This window comes from Macaca nemestrina, chromosome 6 (assembly GCF_043159975.1).
Source record: "Macaca nemestrina isolate mMacNem1 chromosome 6, mMacNem.hap1, whole genome shotgun sequence".
NCBI lineage: Eukaryota > Metazoa > Chordata > Mammalia > Primates > Cercopithecidae > Macaca > Macaca nemestrina.
This window is the reverse complement of record NC_092130.1, coordinates 45,856,900-45,871,899: the sequence shown is the minus strand read 5'-3', so window position 1 is coordinate 45,871,899 and position 15,000 is coordinate 45,856,900. Positions and strand designations below refer to the sequence as shown.

Genomic DNA, 15,000 nt, shown 5'->3' with positions numbered 1-15,000 from the left:
CTGGGACTTGTCTTGCAAAAGAAATGTGTGTAATAAATTCTCTTTAAGAGCAGGAAGTGCTGCTATCCTCATGAAAATAAAAGAAAGAGATGTTGAGTGGGTTTTTTTTTTTTTTTTTTAAAGTATCTTATGAACTTAGCCTAGTGGTAGCTTGAAACATGACTGGGCAGGGGGTAGCTATTCTTACAGCCCTTCTCTCATATTTATACTGAATTTAGCTGCATAAGTTTGCTCTTGGCTAAGACACTCTTTATCAGGTTCCGACCCAGAAAAGATGTTTTAAAAGAAGAGCTCTCCGTGTCTTGCAGGCAGTATTGCTGTGGTTAGACAGCGGGGACTTCACGCAAGTGGTTTCACCTTTCTGAATCTCAGTTTCCACATCTGTAAGACGGGTAATAGGAATTAGGGGCCACAATGTATGTAAAACTTTAACATAATACTTGACATGCCTTAACACGGCAATTACCTTTCTCTATTAGCTGTTGTTTCTAATGAGATGAGGTGCTCAGGAAACAATTGTGATGAGGTTGGCTCTTTAAGTACAGAACTTCAAACATTCCTTGAGGGGTGAGGAGGAAGCGACCACTTCTAACTCTAAGGCCACTTCTAGCTCTACGTTGGGACTTTTAGTGTAGACAGACATCCAGGAGAGATTGTCCTGGCCAAAGCCATTGTGATTGGCTTTGGGACAGTGACCAAGACCAGTTTCTCAGTTTCACCTGGAAGAATCCTGCCAGCCTCCTGCCTCTTCTCTCCCTGCTAAGACAGGACAGGAAGTTTTATACTTTAGTCGTACTTCATACAAATCCTGGGATTCATTCATTCATTCACTGACTCTTTCCACAAGCATTTCGTTTTTGTTTTGTTTTGTTTTGTTTTTTGAGACAGGGTCTCACCCTGTCACCCAGGCTGGAGTGCAGTGGCATGATCTCGGCTCACTGCAACCTCTACCTCCTGGGCTCAGGCAGTCCTCTCGCTTGAGCTCCCCAAGTAGTTGGGACTACAGGCAAGCCACCATAACTGGCTAATTTTTGTTCCACAAGCATTTTTGAGTACCTGCTGTGTGTCAAACACTGTGCCAAAAGCAGGCACAGTGATAAACAGGACACATGGAGTCCCTATCTTCTTGCAGCTTGACTATTAGGAGAGATGGACATTAAAAATATAGTTACACAAATAGGCCGGGCATGGTGGCTCACGCCTGTAATCCCAGCACTTTGGGAGGCTGAGGTGGGCAGATCACTTGAGGTCAGGAGTTTGATACCAGCCTGGCCAACATGGTGGTGAAAACCGTCTCTACTAAAAATATAAAAATTAGCTGGGCGTGGTGGCAGGTGCCTGTAATCCCAGCTACTCAGGAGGCTGAGGCAGGAGAATTGCTTGAACCTGGGAGGCAGAGGTTGCAGTGAGCCGAGATCGCACCACTGCACTCCAGCCTGAGTGACAGAACGAGACTCTGTCTCAAAAAATATATATATATGCACATATATATATACACACACACATATATATATATAATTACACAAGTAATTATATTTTGTAGCGTGATAACTGCTGGAGCTTTTCTCTTCAGTAACTAAATTTCCTCTTGGTACCTCTTAGTTTGAAATACTCTGTGATACAGTAATTCCCCCCTTGAGAAAAGGAAGCAGAGAACCAAGGTCCCAGGATGAAATGTCCAAATCATAGCTACAAATCTTGAGATTGTATATTAAACCTTGTAGCCTGGTGTCTACTGGCCATATGGTTAGTGCACAGGGAAAGTTGCCTTTTGTCATTATCTTTATTTGCTTTTGGAGGTCACTCACGCTCTGCCTTCTTGCAGAGTTCTTCCTAGGGAAATATGTACAGAAAGCTAGACTTTTGAATGGTTGTGATCTGCAGTCTCAGAAAAAGACGTGAAGGCAAAACCATGTGACGTGTTTCTGGAGCAGTGTCCCTGCATCTGGGCAGAGCAGTCTTTGGCCCCCTCCAGGGCTACATTGGCACCCCTAGCACTGTTTGAAGAAGCTACAATTAACATCTCCCAAGCAGCTCAGCAGAACTTGGTTGCTAGGCAGCAGACCTTTAAAGACAATTTGTCAATTTCTGCCAAAAGAGAGAAAAGTAGTAAACATTCACATTCTAAGAAAATTGCTTGTTTTCCAGCTTCCAACTTTCTTGCCACAGCAAGGCTTCTCGTTCATCAGTGTCCATTTTATTCTTTATTTAGTTTTCATAAATCATTCAAAGGAGTTTTAGGAGAATGTTTAAGCCTTTTTCAGGCCTACCTCCTGGAAATTCAGCACAAAATGATGTTTAGGTTACAATTGGCTGCCATATTTGTGGGCAGTTTTTATATAAATGCACAGAGGCTCCTTTGGAAGGCATGGAGTACCCAGCTGTAGTCTTGGACAGCAACCAAAGAAGGAGGTGGCTGGCTCATGGAAGGATCTTGAGTCATTCAAGATTTCTCAGCACCTAGCATGTGCCAGGCCCTGCTTGCACTGCTGGGCTCCAGCCCTGCGGCTCAGCCAGACCTCACTGAGCTCCCCTTCTGGTGGGGAAGACATGGCAAAAAAAAAAAACAGGAGATTCTAATACAGGGGCTGTAGAACTTCAGACAAAGCCCACAACCCAGCCTAGGATTGGGGAAGGCTTCCTAGAGCAGATGTGGGCTGGACTGAGACCTTAAGGATGAAGTGTGCCAGCTTTACTCTGGCAAGGGAGTGGTGTCCCAGGCAGCGTTCTCCTGTGTGCAAAGGGTTAAAAGTGCTTGGGAGACTGCAAGTGCATCCATGTGGTCACAGGGCCTCACTGGCTCTGCAGTTCAGTCTGGGCACAGTGGGAGGACAGTGGAGAGCCACTGGAGGCCTCGGAACTTGCAAAGACCGCCATCGGATTTGCGTATTTCAACCCTTGGAGAAGTCACCTGATTTGGCTTCAGTTTAACTCAAGAGCATTAGGCAGTGAGCACATGGCCAAAAGGGGCAGGGAGAGCTGGATGGCTCAGGAGTTGTGTTGGCCTGGGTTCATTTGCCACTTCCAGTGCGTAGACCTTGGGTGGGTGATTTAACTAACCCAGGTTTCTCAACTGTGAAATAGGGATGATGGTAGTACTTACCTCACAGAGTGGGTGGAGGGGCTAATAATAGATTAATTCAGGAACAGCCCTTACACTGTCACTCTGCACACAGTCTCTCCAAGTGTGGGCTGACACCATTATGACAGTGCTGCCCTCCCTGTGCGTCCATGATTCCCGCCTGCTAGAGCCCTTAGTGCCCAGTCTGCCACCCGCTCCCTGCGTGACCCAGGATGAAATGTGAAACTCTCTTGGAACGAGACTCTTTTGTCTTCCCTGAATCTCCCTAACTGTAGTGGGAAGGGACTCTGAAGTTGACCCTGGGAGCCCTTCCTGCTGTGAGTTCTCAGTGCCAGGCCTGGTTCTGGGTCTGGACCATGTCTTCCCAGCTGGTGTGGTGGGACACTCTGGTCTCACCCACTCCACCCTGGGCTGAATGCTTGTCCTTGAGCTTAAAGCCCAGCAGAACAAAGGCTGCCTGTTGCTCAGAGGCGCTTGTTCAGGTCCATGTGGTTGGGGATTTTGGCCACTGGGTTTATCCATGCGGTATCTCACCCTGTTCATGGGGATTCAGAAAGCACTGCCAGGAGCCCGTTAGGGGCCTCAGATTCATCAGATAATTCCCCCAGGGAGGCCCTCGTATTCAGTGCCAGGCACTGAGAATATAGCCGACAGCAGGATGAGGCATGGCAGGGGAGATGACAAGAAACCAGCAACATGAGTCGACCAGGTACTTTTCAAGAGTGTAAGTGCTGGAAAGAAAATGGGGTGAGATGGAAAGTGGCTCAGTCAGGCAGTCGGCACTCCTTCAGTTGGTGATCAGGAAGGAATCCCCGAGGAGATGCCAGTTAAGTTACAGCCCAGGGCCGGGCGCAGTGGCTCATGCCTGTAATCCCAACACTTTAGAAGGCTGAGGCAGGTGGATCACTTGAGGTCAGGAGTTCAAGACCAGCCTGGCCAACATGGTGAAACCCCGTCTCTATTAAAAATACAAAAACTAAGCCAGGTACGGGTGGCTCACACCTGTAATCCCAGCACTTTGAGAGGCCAAGGTGGGTGGATCACTTGAGGTCAGGAGTTCGAGACCAGCCTGGCCAACATGGTGAAACCCCGTATTAAAAATACAAAAATTAGCCATGCAAGGTGGCAGGTACCTGTAATCCCAGCTACTTGGGAGGCTGAGGCAGAAGAATCGTTTGAACCCAGGAGGCGGAGGTTGTAGTGAACCGAGATTGTGCACCTGCACTCCAGCCTGGGCAACAGAGCAAGACTCTGTCTCAAAAAAAAAGAAAAAAAGAAAAACAGTTATAGCCCAGGATGAGAGAAGAGCAAAAGGTTTCTAACCCACCTGTGCCTCTTTAGAGGGCACATAGTGACACTGGGCTATTGTAGGGTTGATTTCTAGGGCAGAATGATGCACTGTCCCAAGTGGGTGGTTCTCCATGGCTTCAGAGCATCAGGGCTTGGGATGATGCAGCACTTGGCTTGCTTGGGTGGGGAGAACTTTGAGGCAGTTATGAATCACTTTGGGGTCAGTTCTTCCTTGCCAGGTCCTGTGCTGGGGCCCATAGGGAAATAACCCAGCCCCAGCCCTGCTGAGCTCGGCAGTCTCCAGAGGCCTTCGGTGGCATGGGCCCCTACTGAAGGGCCCCCTAAAAGCACCCAGTGCCTGAGTGTGCCCTCTTGCATTAGCTTTCTTACTACTTGCTAATAAGATATGCAAATTACCAGGGCTGTGAAATCTTAGCCACATTCCATCTTCTGTTTAATTAGCATTTAATTGTAATCTGGTCTTAATTTTTTCACACTGGCATCCTAATTAAATGTTAGGGTGTTAGTCCTAACAATTAAATTATATTGGCAAGTAGAGTCTTCAAGAAACTTGACCTTTTTCAAGCCAGGGCCATCTCCAGCTAGATGAAGCAGACGTTAATTAGATTCTGCAAGATGCTGCTTCCAGGCCCCTCAGTCCACCCATTTCACTGTTCTCCTTGTGGTTGTGGACCTAGTTACAAATGAGGCGCACATAACAGGCAGAGGTTACCGCTGAATCTGTCTGTCATGAGCCTACGGAAGGCTTAGTGAACTGACTTAGCCCCGGGCACAGCAGTGGATGCTGACTTTTCCAGGGATGAATGTGGGGTTGAAGTTTGGTCTGAGGCCTGGAGTACTCCTTGAAGTGGTGTCTCTTGTCTCAGTGATGTGAGTTCTTTAACTTGTGATTCTCAAGTGACAATGATCACTGGGAAAGTTGGTACCTGAGCAAGTCACATGGTGTCTAGAGGTGCCACCACATTCCACAATAGCGCTTTGTTGGGGGATCACAGCGGGATCAGGTGACTGGGGCAGGAGGCGTTGCCAGTGCCAGCTGGGGCAGAGTTTAGAGCTTGTTCTGAGGTGGAATTGGGGTTGGAGGTGGGAGCAACAGACTAAACTCTGGGAAGAGCAGTTTGCCCCAAGTGAGCATGTGCGCGGGGTGTGGCCACTCGTGGCTTTGCTCTGAGGAGTTTGGGCTTGATTAAGAAGGAAGACAACCCTGTCCTTCCTGCCTTCCTACCCGGCCCCCGACACGCAAAGCCCCTGTCGAGTTAGGAGAGTGTCCTTGTTCTTGAGGGACTTTGGAAGTCCCAGCTCATGTGAAGCCGCTATCTAGGCTGCCCTAAGCCCGGCCATCCCCCGGCTGTTTGCATAAGGTTTGCAGAAGGCCTTTGCTGGGGTTGGCGCCCTGTGGTGTTTTACACCTCCACTTGTGTCTGTGGGTGCAGAAAGATAACATGATTGTGAACCTCCAGTGGAAATGTCTTGAACAGTCACATAATGGCAGTATTTTCTATTTTATTTTATTTATTTTATTTTGTTTTTATTTTTTGAGAAAGGGACTCACTGTCACGCAGGCTGGAGTGCAGTGGTGCAATGATGGCTCACTGCAGGCTTAACCTCCTGGGCTCAAGCAGTCCTTCCATCTCAACCTCCAGAGTAGCTGGGACCCCAGGCATGTGCCACCGCACCCAGCTACTTTTTTAATTTTTTATAAATATGAGGTTTCACCATGTTGCCCAGACTTGTCTCAAAATCCTGGGTTCAAGCAGCCCTCCCTCCTCAGCCTCCCACAGTGCTGGGATTACAGGTGTGAGCCACATTGCCTGGCCCTTTTTTTAAAAAAAATTCTTTAATTTTTAAATGTTTTGTAGAGGCAGGATCTTCCTTTGTTGCCCAGGCTGTCTTGATCTCCTGGCCTCAAGCAATCCTCCCATCTCAGCCTCCCAAACTGTTGGGATTACAGGCATGAGCCACCACGCCTGGCCATCGGTATTGCTTTCACATTAGCCTTTCTGTCCTCTGAGGTTTTCCTCTTTTTATTTTGATTTTTGCCTTTCTCTGCCAGTCTTTCTCTTTCTCTCGTAGGTCCACTCCCATCTATCCCTCAAACTCTGTCCTTTCATAGGTCAGAGCAATGTGAATTCAGTTCATCACATTTATGGAACATCTACTGTGTGCAAAGCATGTGCAGGGATCAGAGCTGTGTTATTTATTGTGCTGATTGCTTTTATGTCATCTTATTTGTAAGTGCGCAGGCAGAATGCCCACTTGAGTTGCATGTATCTGCGTCTTCCTCTGGCCTGTGGGGCAGACTGCCCTGAGGCAGTCTGAAGTCACTCTCTTCCCCTCTTGCCCCTCACAGGTTTTCCGGACAGACTTGATCACAGCCATGAAGATCCCGGACTCATACCAGCTCAGCCCGGATGACTACTACATCCTGGCAGACCCATGGCGACAGGAGTGGGAGAAAGGTGTGCAGGTGCCCGCCGGGGCAGAGGCCATCCCGGAGCCCGTGGTGAGGTGAGCCAGGCAGCCCAGGCTAGGGGGCCGTTGGAACAGGGGAGGAAGGGGAGGCTGCTTTCCAGGTAGGTGACCTACCAGTCCTGGAATTCCTTTCTAGTCCGTCTCTATTCTGTATTCCATTCCCTTGTCCAACAAACCATTGAAATGTTCCAGAAATACTGGCAGTTTACCTGAGAGGCTAGGGGGTTGGGCTCGGGCTTGGCTGTAGAGCCAGAATGCTTGCTTTCATGTTGCCACTCATATTCAGTGTGGCCTTAGACCATAAATGTAATCTCTCTGGGCCTCAGTTTCCTTATCCATGAAATTGGAATGCTAACAATAACTAACCTACTCATGCAGTTGTAATGTTGAGATAATGGAATGAAATGACGCATGGAAGGCACTTGGCACCAGGCCTGGCACACAGCAAGCACTTCGTAATGTCAATCCAAACTGGGCCCCAAAGCGGTTCTTTTTTCTTTCTTCTTTAGAGACAGGGTCTTACTCGGTCCCCCAGGCTGGAGTGCAGTGGTACAATCTTGGCCCACTGCAGCCTTGACCTCCCAGGTTCAAGCAATCCTCCCACCTCAGCCTCCCGAGTAGCTAGGACTACAAGCTCAGGCCACCACGCCCAGCTAATTATCATGTTTTGTGTAGAGATGGGGATTTGCCATGTTGCCCAGGCTAGTCTTGAACTCCTGGGCTCAAGTGATCTGTCCACCACCTTGGCCGGCCTCCCAAAGTGCTGGGACTGCAGGCAGCTGTAAGTCACCGGGTCTGGCCTTTTTTTTGAGACAAGTTCTCACTCTGTTACCCAGGCTGGAGTGCAGTGGTGCAATCTCAGCTCACTGCAGCCTCGACCTCCCAGCCTCAAGTGATCTTCCCACCATAGGCACATGCCACCACACGTGGCTAATTTTTTTGATTGTTGGTAGAGACAGGGTCTTGCTTTGTTGCTCAGGCTGGTCTCTAACTCCTGGGCTCAAGCAACTCTCCTGCCTCAGCCTCCCAAAGTGCTGGGATTACAGGCATGGGCTACCATGCCCGGTGCCAAAGCAGTTCTGATCAGGGAAATCTCCAGACTTTTCACTAGTCTTTAAGAGAGAGATAAAGCATACTTTTTTTTTTTTTTTTTTTTTTTGAGACGGAGTCTCACTCTGTCGCCAGGCTGGAGTGCAGTGGCGCAATCTTGGCTCACTGCAACCTCTGACTCCCGGGTTCTTGAGATTCTCCTGCCTCAGCCTCCCGAGTAACTGGGATTACAGATGCGTGCCACCATGCCCAGCTAATTTTTTGTATTTTTCGTAGAGATGGGGTTTCACCATGTTAGCCTGGACGGTCTTAATCTCCTGACCTCGTGATCCGCCCACCTCGGCCTCCTAAAGTGCTGGGATTACAGGCGTGAGCCACCGCGCCTGGCCTTAAGCCATGCTTTTGACTTCTTGAACCTTTTAAAGGAGTTCTTAGTGGGGGAGTCAAGTGCCTGGCGTACAGCAGATGGTCAGGAAGCCATTGCTATTACAGGCCTCTGGGTAGGTTCCCCTGCCAGGGCTGGTTCAGAGATGAGTCCTCTGGGCTTTATACCCTTCTGGTCTCATGAGATGGAGAGACTTCTGGCCGCTCTTGTCAGGAGGTAGCCACGTGGCCCTGGGTCTTGCCTCCAGCTACGGAGTTCAGCCAAGTGCTTCTTTTTTTTTTTTTTTTTTTTTTTTGAGACGGAGTCTCGCTCTGTCGCCCAGGCTGGAGTGCAGTGGCCAGATCTCAGCTCACTGCAAGCTCCGCCTCCCGGGTTCCCGCCATTCTCCTGCCTCAGCCTCCCGAGTAGCTGGGACCACAGGCGCCGCCACCTCGCCCGGCTAATTTTTTGTGTTTTTAGTAGAGACGGGGTTTCGCCGTGTTAGCCAGGATGGTCTCGATCTCCTGACCTTGTGATCCGCCCGTCTCGGCCTCCCAAAGTGCTGGGATTACAGGCTTGAGCCACCGCGCCCGGCCGCCAAGTGCTTCTTTATGCAACCTGGGAAACCCTCCAAGTCATGTCTCAGGGCAGAGGGGTCTTGTGTCCTGGCCTCCCCCACCCACCAGTCTGCCTGGTCTGGGCAGCTTGGGTTTTTGGCTGTCTACTCCTGGCCTTGGCAACCTTGTGGCTCTTGCTCGGTCCCATGTAGACCATGCATGGGGCAAAGATCACAGCTGTTACCTCCCTTGACGTTGGCACCCTCGTTTCCTGGCAGCTGCAGCTATGATTGGATCACGGGCACAGCAGACTCGAAGCACCAGTAGGGTGCTCTGTGGGGATTGGAAGGGGAGGGGGCAGGCAATCCTGTTCCAGTGACTCCTGATGGCTGAGTGTTTATTAACACTTGTCTGGGGCCTTCTGAGAATCAGGGGTGCCCCAGGCCTCTCCAGAAGTGAGAATATGTATGCCAGGTCACTGCCACAAGTACCAGTGCCCAGGGTGATGGGGGACGGGCAGGCCACCAGGTGGGCAGAGCGAGGTCAGTCTTGATTAGGCTTGGCCCAGCAGTCTGTCCTCTCTACTTGATGTCAGTGTCAGTTGGTTCCGGAAACATCTCCTGGCCTGGGTAATTAATTGCAGATGCTTCCATACCAGTAGCTTGCCTTCAGTCTGCCTGTAGAGTGCTTTATCTGTTGACATCAAGAAGAGAGCACGTGTTCCAGCTGCTTTGGCTTTACTAGGTGCATTCCCAGCATAGGCATGGCTGTGCTAAGCTGATGTGAGCCAGGAGCTCCTGGCCTGTCCGTGATCTTTGGAGAGGACGGACTGGGGGTGGGGAGGTGCTCTCTTAGATTCATCTCCACGCCTCTTCTGCCGCTGTCTCCCTCTAGCCACTCCATCCTCCTGGCACCTCCCACTGCACAGCCCTCATCTGGAAGGCTGCCTGGTAGCCGCCAGGGTCAGAATTGTTAGAGAAACCCTGTTCTTGAGGACTGGCTGTGCGGAGCCTGTGTTCATCTTTTCATTTAACAATCATATTAGCTTTACAAACTACATGTGACTGTCCCCATTTTATAGATGAGGAAGTTGGGAAATTCTGGGGAATTCCCTGCAGGGCCACCAGGCCTAGTGGGCTGGGCCAGGAAATCAGAGGCCCCAGGAACAAGCCCTGGGCTGCCCCTGTGAGGCCCAGAGACAGAGCACTGTGCCCCCGTCATCCCTGCAGGCTGTTTCTGGCTGCCCTCCCCCAGCTGCCACCCCAGGCCCCCTCTGTCCCTTCCTCCCTGGCCTTTGGGTGGGTCTGCCCACCTCATGGTCTGAAATCTGTCTGAACAATGAGCACTTGTCTCGCCCTTCTCCAGACTGAATTGAGTGAGGGCCTGTCCTGCCCCTCACTGTGGCCAGAAGTCTCAGCCAGGGCAGAACCGACCTCTGGTGTGTATCTGGTCTTCTGGGGTAAAGACCCCCTCCCCTCCCATAGATCCCAGCCAGCTGATGCCCTCCTCTCAGCTGACCTCCATCCTCCTGGCTACAGCTGAGGGTGAGGGCTTGGCCTAGGGTCAGGTCAGTCCACGCCTGGTAGGAGAACTTCCTTCAGAGCCAGAGCCAGAAGGGGGCAAACAGATGAAGAGGAGAGACCCAGGAAGCACAGCAGATACCTTGTGGTGTGAGTCCTTCACCCTGACTCTACAGAAGCAGCACACTGATCCTGATCCCAAGAGGCTTGGCCAGGTGGCCGCTGACCAGGCAAGCAGATGTGGGTAGTTATGCCAGGAAGTGGTGGGCATCCGGACACCCCCACTCAGCATGTGCTTAGGGCACAATCAAAGCCGTTCACAACCAAATTACAGGCTGCATTTTTAAAAGAATGTGTTTATTCAAGTAACAGTTTCACGGGGAAAGGCAGAATTGTGTTGGACCGAGGGTATTAGTATCGCTTCCATATGGAATCACCTGTTAGTGTGGGGTGCGGCCATACCATGATCATGACCTAGGACCTGCCTTCATTTGGGCCTCTTGTGTGGGCAAAGGTGGTGCCAAGCCCCTTCCCCTTCTCCATGCCCCTTCGACCTTACATAGACCTTCCTCCTGGCTTGGAGGCCATTCTCTCTCCTGGCCTGGGCCCCTGCCTCCCCGTCTCCTTCATCCTTCCTGCCCTTTTTGCTGACACTGGGTGTGGTGGTGGGGAAGCCCAGGAGCCCTTGCCACAGCTCTGCCATGTCTCTGTGCCATCTAAAGCCCTGCCCCTCCCTCCCTGTCAGCGCTGAGTCACAGCTTCTGGCAGCCTTGCCCCCGACCCCAGGATGCCTCTCAAGTAAGGGGCCTCTCCACCCTGGCAGAGCTGGCCAGATGGAGGCCAGGCTCCGAAGCAATAACCATGGCAACCAGTGGGGATGGGAAGAGCTGGCTTTTTGAACTGGCATCAGGAACTGAGGGGCAGCACACAGCTGAGCCAAGAGGAAACCGTGCCCTCCTGAGGCAAAATGCCCCCTATATTCCATTTCAGGAGAGCGGTAACATCCCAAGGTCTCAACACACACATACACACACAAACACACCACACATCACACAACACACACACATCACACAGCACACACACACACACACACGCACACAGTAGTTACTGTGTGCCAGACACTTTCCTAAGAGCTTTGCAAACATTAATCCATTAATCCTCTCACCAACCACATAAGGTAGATATTATTACTATTATTATTTTTGAGACAGAGCTTCGCTCTTGTTGCTCGGGCTGGAGTGCAGTGGCGCGATCTCTGCTCACCATAGCCTCCACCTCCCAGGTTCAAGCGATTCTTCTGCCTCAGCCTTCTAAGTAGCTGGAATTACAGGCATACGCCACCACGCCTGGGTAATTTTGTAGTTTTAGTAGAGATGGGGTTTCTCCATGCTGATCAGGCTGGTCTCGAACTCCCGACCTCAGGTGATCCACCTGCTTTGGCCTCCCAAAGTGCTGGGATTACAGGCGTGAGCCACCGTGCCCAGCCTGGTACTATTATTATTGACCCATTTTGGGGGATGGGAACACTGGGGCCCAGAGAAGTTGAGTGACTCCCACAGTCACACAGTAAGTGGTGAAGCTGGGCTTTGAGTCCACACCCTGCGGCCAGGCCTTTCCAAGCTGCCTCAGCAGCAGAGCTGTGGCTGCAAATGTGGGCTGAGCTGGGAAGGGATCCTGGGACTGCAGCAGGCAGGATTCTTTGTATCCAAGGGATTTGACTTCCATCTTGGTCATGGGGCCGGGTAACACGGTGTAGCAGGACACTCACTGCTCACATGACATTGTGTCTGGGAGGAGGGCAAGGTGGCATGTGGACCTTTTGTCTGGAAAGGGTCACCCTAGGCCACAGCCGTGTAACCAGGTAGGGCTCCTCCTTATCTCAGAGGAGAGCTGGCCTCCGTTCTACTCAAGTCAGTGGGGTTTTCAGGCTGTTGGTAAAAAGGGGGCTTGGGCTTCTGGGAGTATGTAGACAACCCCTGCCTTGTCCGCAGCCTTGAGGGGTATGCTGAAGGACCTGGAGTCCAGCTGGCACTACCTCACTTGTTGCTGACACAGGCCATTGCCCATGACGGCACATAGGACACCTCCTACAGGCCCTAGCAGGGTTAGATCCAGACCACGGGGCTTTAGCTAAGGCCCAGCCACCCTGATGGGAGGAAGTGGATGAACCCTGGGCAGGTGGATGTTTATAGGGTGAGCAAGGCTGTGGATCAGCCCTGACTCCCATCCCTCACCGTGCCCTACTGCCCTTTGGGTCTTCTCTGTGCTGCCTGTTCATCCACTCAGTCTCTGAGTCACCCTTAGAGACTCATCTGAGTCTGCAGGGTGGGCAGATGGTGGAGGAAGAAATGAAGGAGGGGGTGGAAGGAGGTGGGCCCTGTGTAGCATCAAAGCACACTTGTCCATCAGCTCCTGAGCTGGACTGGTCAGCTCCCTGGAGCCCCTAGGGCAGCAGGCTGAGGGCCCCTCCCTTCATGACATTTTGTCTTGATTTTCTAGGATCCTCCCACCGCTGGAAGGCCCCCCTGTCCAGGCATCCCCAAGCAGCACCACGCTTGGTGAGGGCTCCCAGCCTGATTGGCCAGGGGGCAGCCGCTATGACCTGGACGAGATTGACGCCTACTGGCTGGAGCTGATCAACTCAGAGCTTAAGGAGATGGGTAGGTGACCACTGCATTAAGAATGGGATCAGGGCAGGGCAGGGAGGGTTTTCTCCCCATCCCGAGAGGGGCAGTGGCCCAGGCATGGATCTGGAGGGAGCGTCCATACTGCATTACTGAATGGTGACCTGACTGGTTAGTGTCTCTGTGCCTCCTGAAGTTTCTGCAGCTGTCAGGTGGGGGCAATAATAAGCACATCAGTTGCAGGGCTCTTGGGACTATTGTGGTAAGCACGGATGTTACATGAAGAGTAAGTGAGCATGCAGGGGAGTCTAGGATGGCAAATGGGGCCGGGGTCAGGATGGCAAATGGGGCTGGGGTCAGGAGGTGTGGGCCACCTGGCTGGAGCCCACTAATGTCCCAGGAAGGGCTGACTCTTCCCTATTCAGCCACACTCAGAGGTCCCCTCATACACACAGCACAAGCAGTGCCTTCTCCCATGGAGCTGGCCGCATCCCAGAGACACTTCCATGTTAATTGTACACACGTGTCCCTGTGGTCACAGGCAGGCTGTCTAAAGTCAGAACACCAGGACAGGTGAGGGGCCGTTGAGATGGGATGGTCCAGACCATTCAGTTTTCAGAGGATGGAGCTGCTTCTCCCAGGTCCCACAGTGGATGGACAGAAACCCTCCCAGACATCTGCCCTGAATTCCTGCAGCTCCAGGAGCCAAGTCCTCTTCGAAGCTCAAAGGAGGCTGGGCTCTTAACACCACCACGCCCTGCTGTCCTCCTCACAGAGAGGCCGGAGCTGGATGAGCTGACATTAGAGCGTGTGCTGGAGGAACTGGAGACCCTGTGCCACCAGAATATGGCCAGGGCCATCGAGACGCAGGAGGGGCTGGGCATCGAGTACGACGAGGATGTTGTCTGCGACGTGTGTCGCTCTCCCGAGGGCGAGGATGGCAACGAGATGGTCTTCTGTGACAAGTGCAACGTCTGTGTGCATCAGGTGGGCAGACCCGCCAGTCACCCTCACCCGTGCCATGTATACGCACACTGCCTGGCAGGGCCCCACTTGGCTTTCCAGAGGCACTGTGGGCAGAGGCCCTTAAGAAGGAGCAGGAAGGGAATGGCGAGGGTGCTTTGTGGTGCCATGTGCACCCAGGGCCCCTTGGCTTAGACCTGCCAGCCAGACTCAAGCCAAAGCCCGTTAGCTTTCTGCCCTCTCCCATCAGCCTCCCTCAGACCCTCTCCTCCTTGCACCCTGTCCCTTCCCCTCCTCTTCTGCTCCTCATGTCTTGAATTTACTAAAAGGCAGCCCACTGTGACCGAGAGCAAAGCTGCCAGATTTCAAATTGTGGCTCTGCCGTTCACAAACTATGTAACTTTAGGCAAGTTTTGTAACCTCTCGGGGCCTGTGTTTTCTCGATTATGCATAAATAAGAGTGGATTGTTACACAGATTAAATTGTTTACTGTGCGTCTTTGCTTAGAACAGTCTAGTAAAGGCTATACGTATTTGTCACCATTACTGGATTTATACGCCAGTGCAGCCTGACCAGGCTCCCCTTGGTTTGGGGCCCGAGGCTGTAGGTCTTGAGTATCTCTGGGCCTTGACTGCAGACCTGACTGGGACCTAGTGGACCCACTCTGGCCCTGATTTTGAGGCTGCCCGTATGCCCCATCACTGGAATAGACCCCGGGGAGCTCAGAGGTAGGGACTTCGCCGGACTGGCAGGTAGGTGGGCAGTGCAAGTCTCATATAAACAAACACATCTCTTATACCCAGCAGCTCTTAGGCTCATGTGTCTCACCCAAGCCATAGAGGGGTGCAGCCCTCCTCATGGATCCCTGTGTAAGAAATATGAAGGCTCTTGGCCGGGCGCGGTGGCTCAAGCCTGTAATCCCAGCACTTTGGGAGGCCGAGACGGGCGGATCACGAGGTCAGGAGATCGAGACCATCCTGGCGAACACAGTGAAACCCCGTCTCTACTAAAAAAAATACAAAAAACTAGCCGGGCGAGGTGGCGGGCGCCTGTAGTC

General features: G+C 51.9%; 1 protein-coding gene across 12 annotated transcripts in view; it reads left to right on the top strand.

The window, feature by feature from the left end:
- Positions 1 to 15,000, top strand: part of LOC105467137 (jade family PHD finger 2) — a 58,281-nt gene that overhangs the window by 20,980 nt on the left and 22,301 nt on the right. For all 12 annotated transcript variants that reach the window (XM_071098440.1, XM_011716557.3, XM_011716558.3 and 9 more), the window contains 3 exons: positions 6,744 to 6,901; positions 12,856 to 13,016; positions 13,756 to 13,967. In XM_071098440.1, the coding sequence (XP_070954541.1) occupies positions 6,744 to 6,901; positions 12,856 to 13,016; positions 13,756 to 13,967 (531 nt within the window). The remainder of the gene's footprint in view (positions 1 to 6,743; positions 6,902 to 12,855; positions 13,017 to 13,755; positions 13,968 to 15,000) is intronic.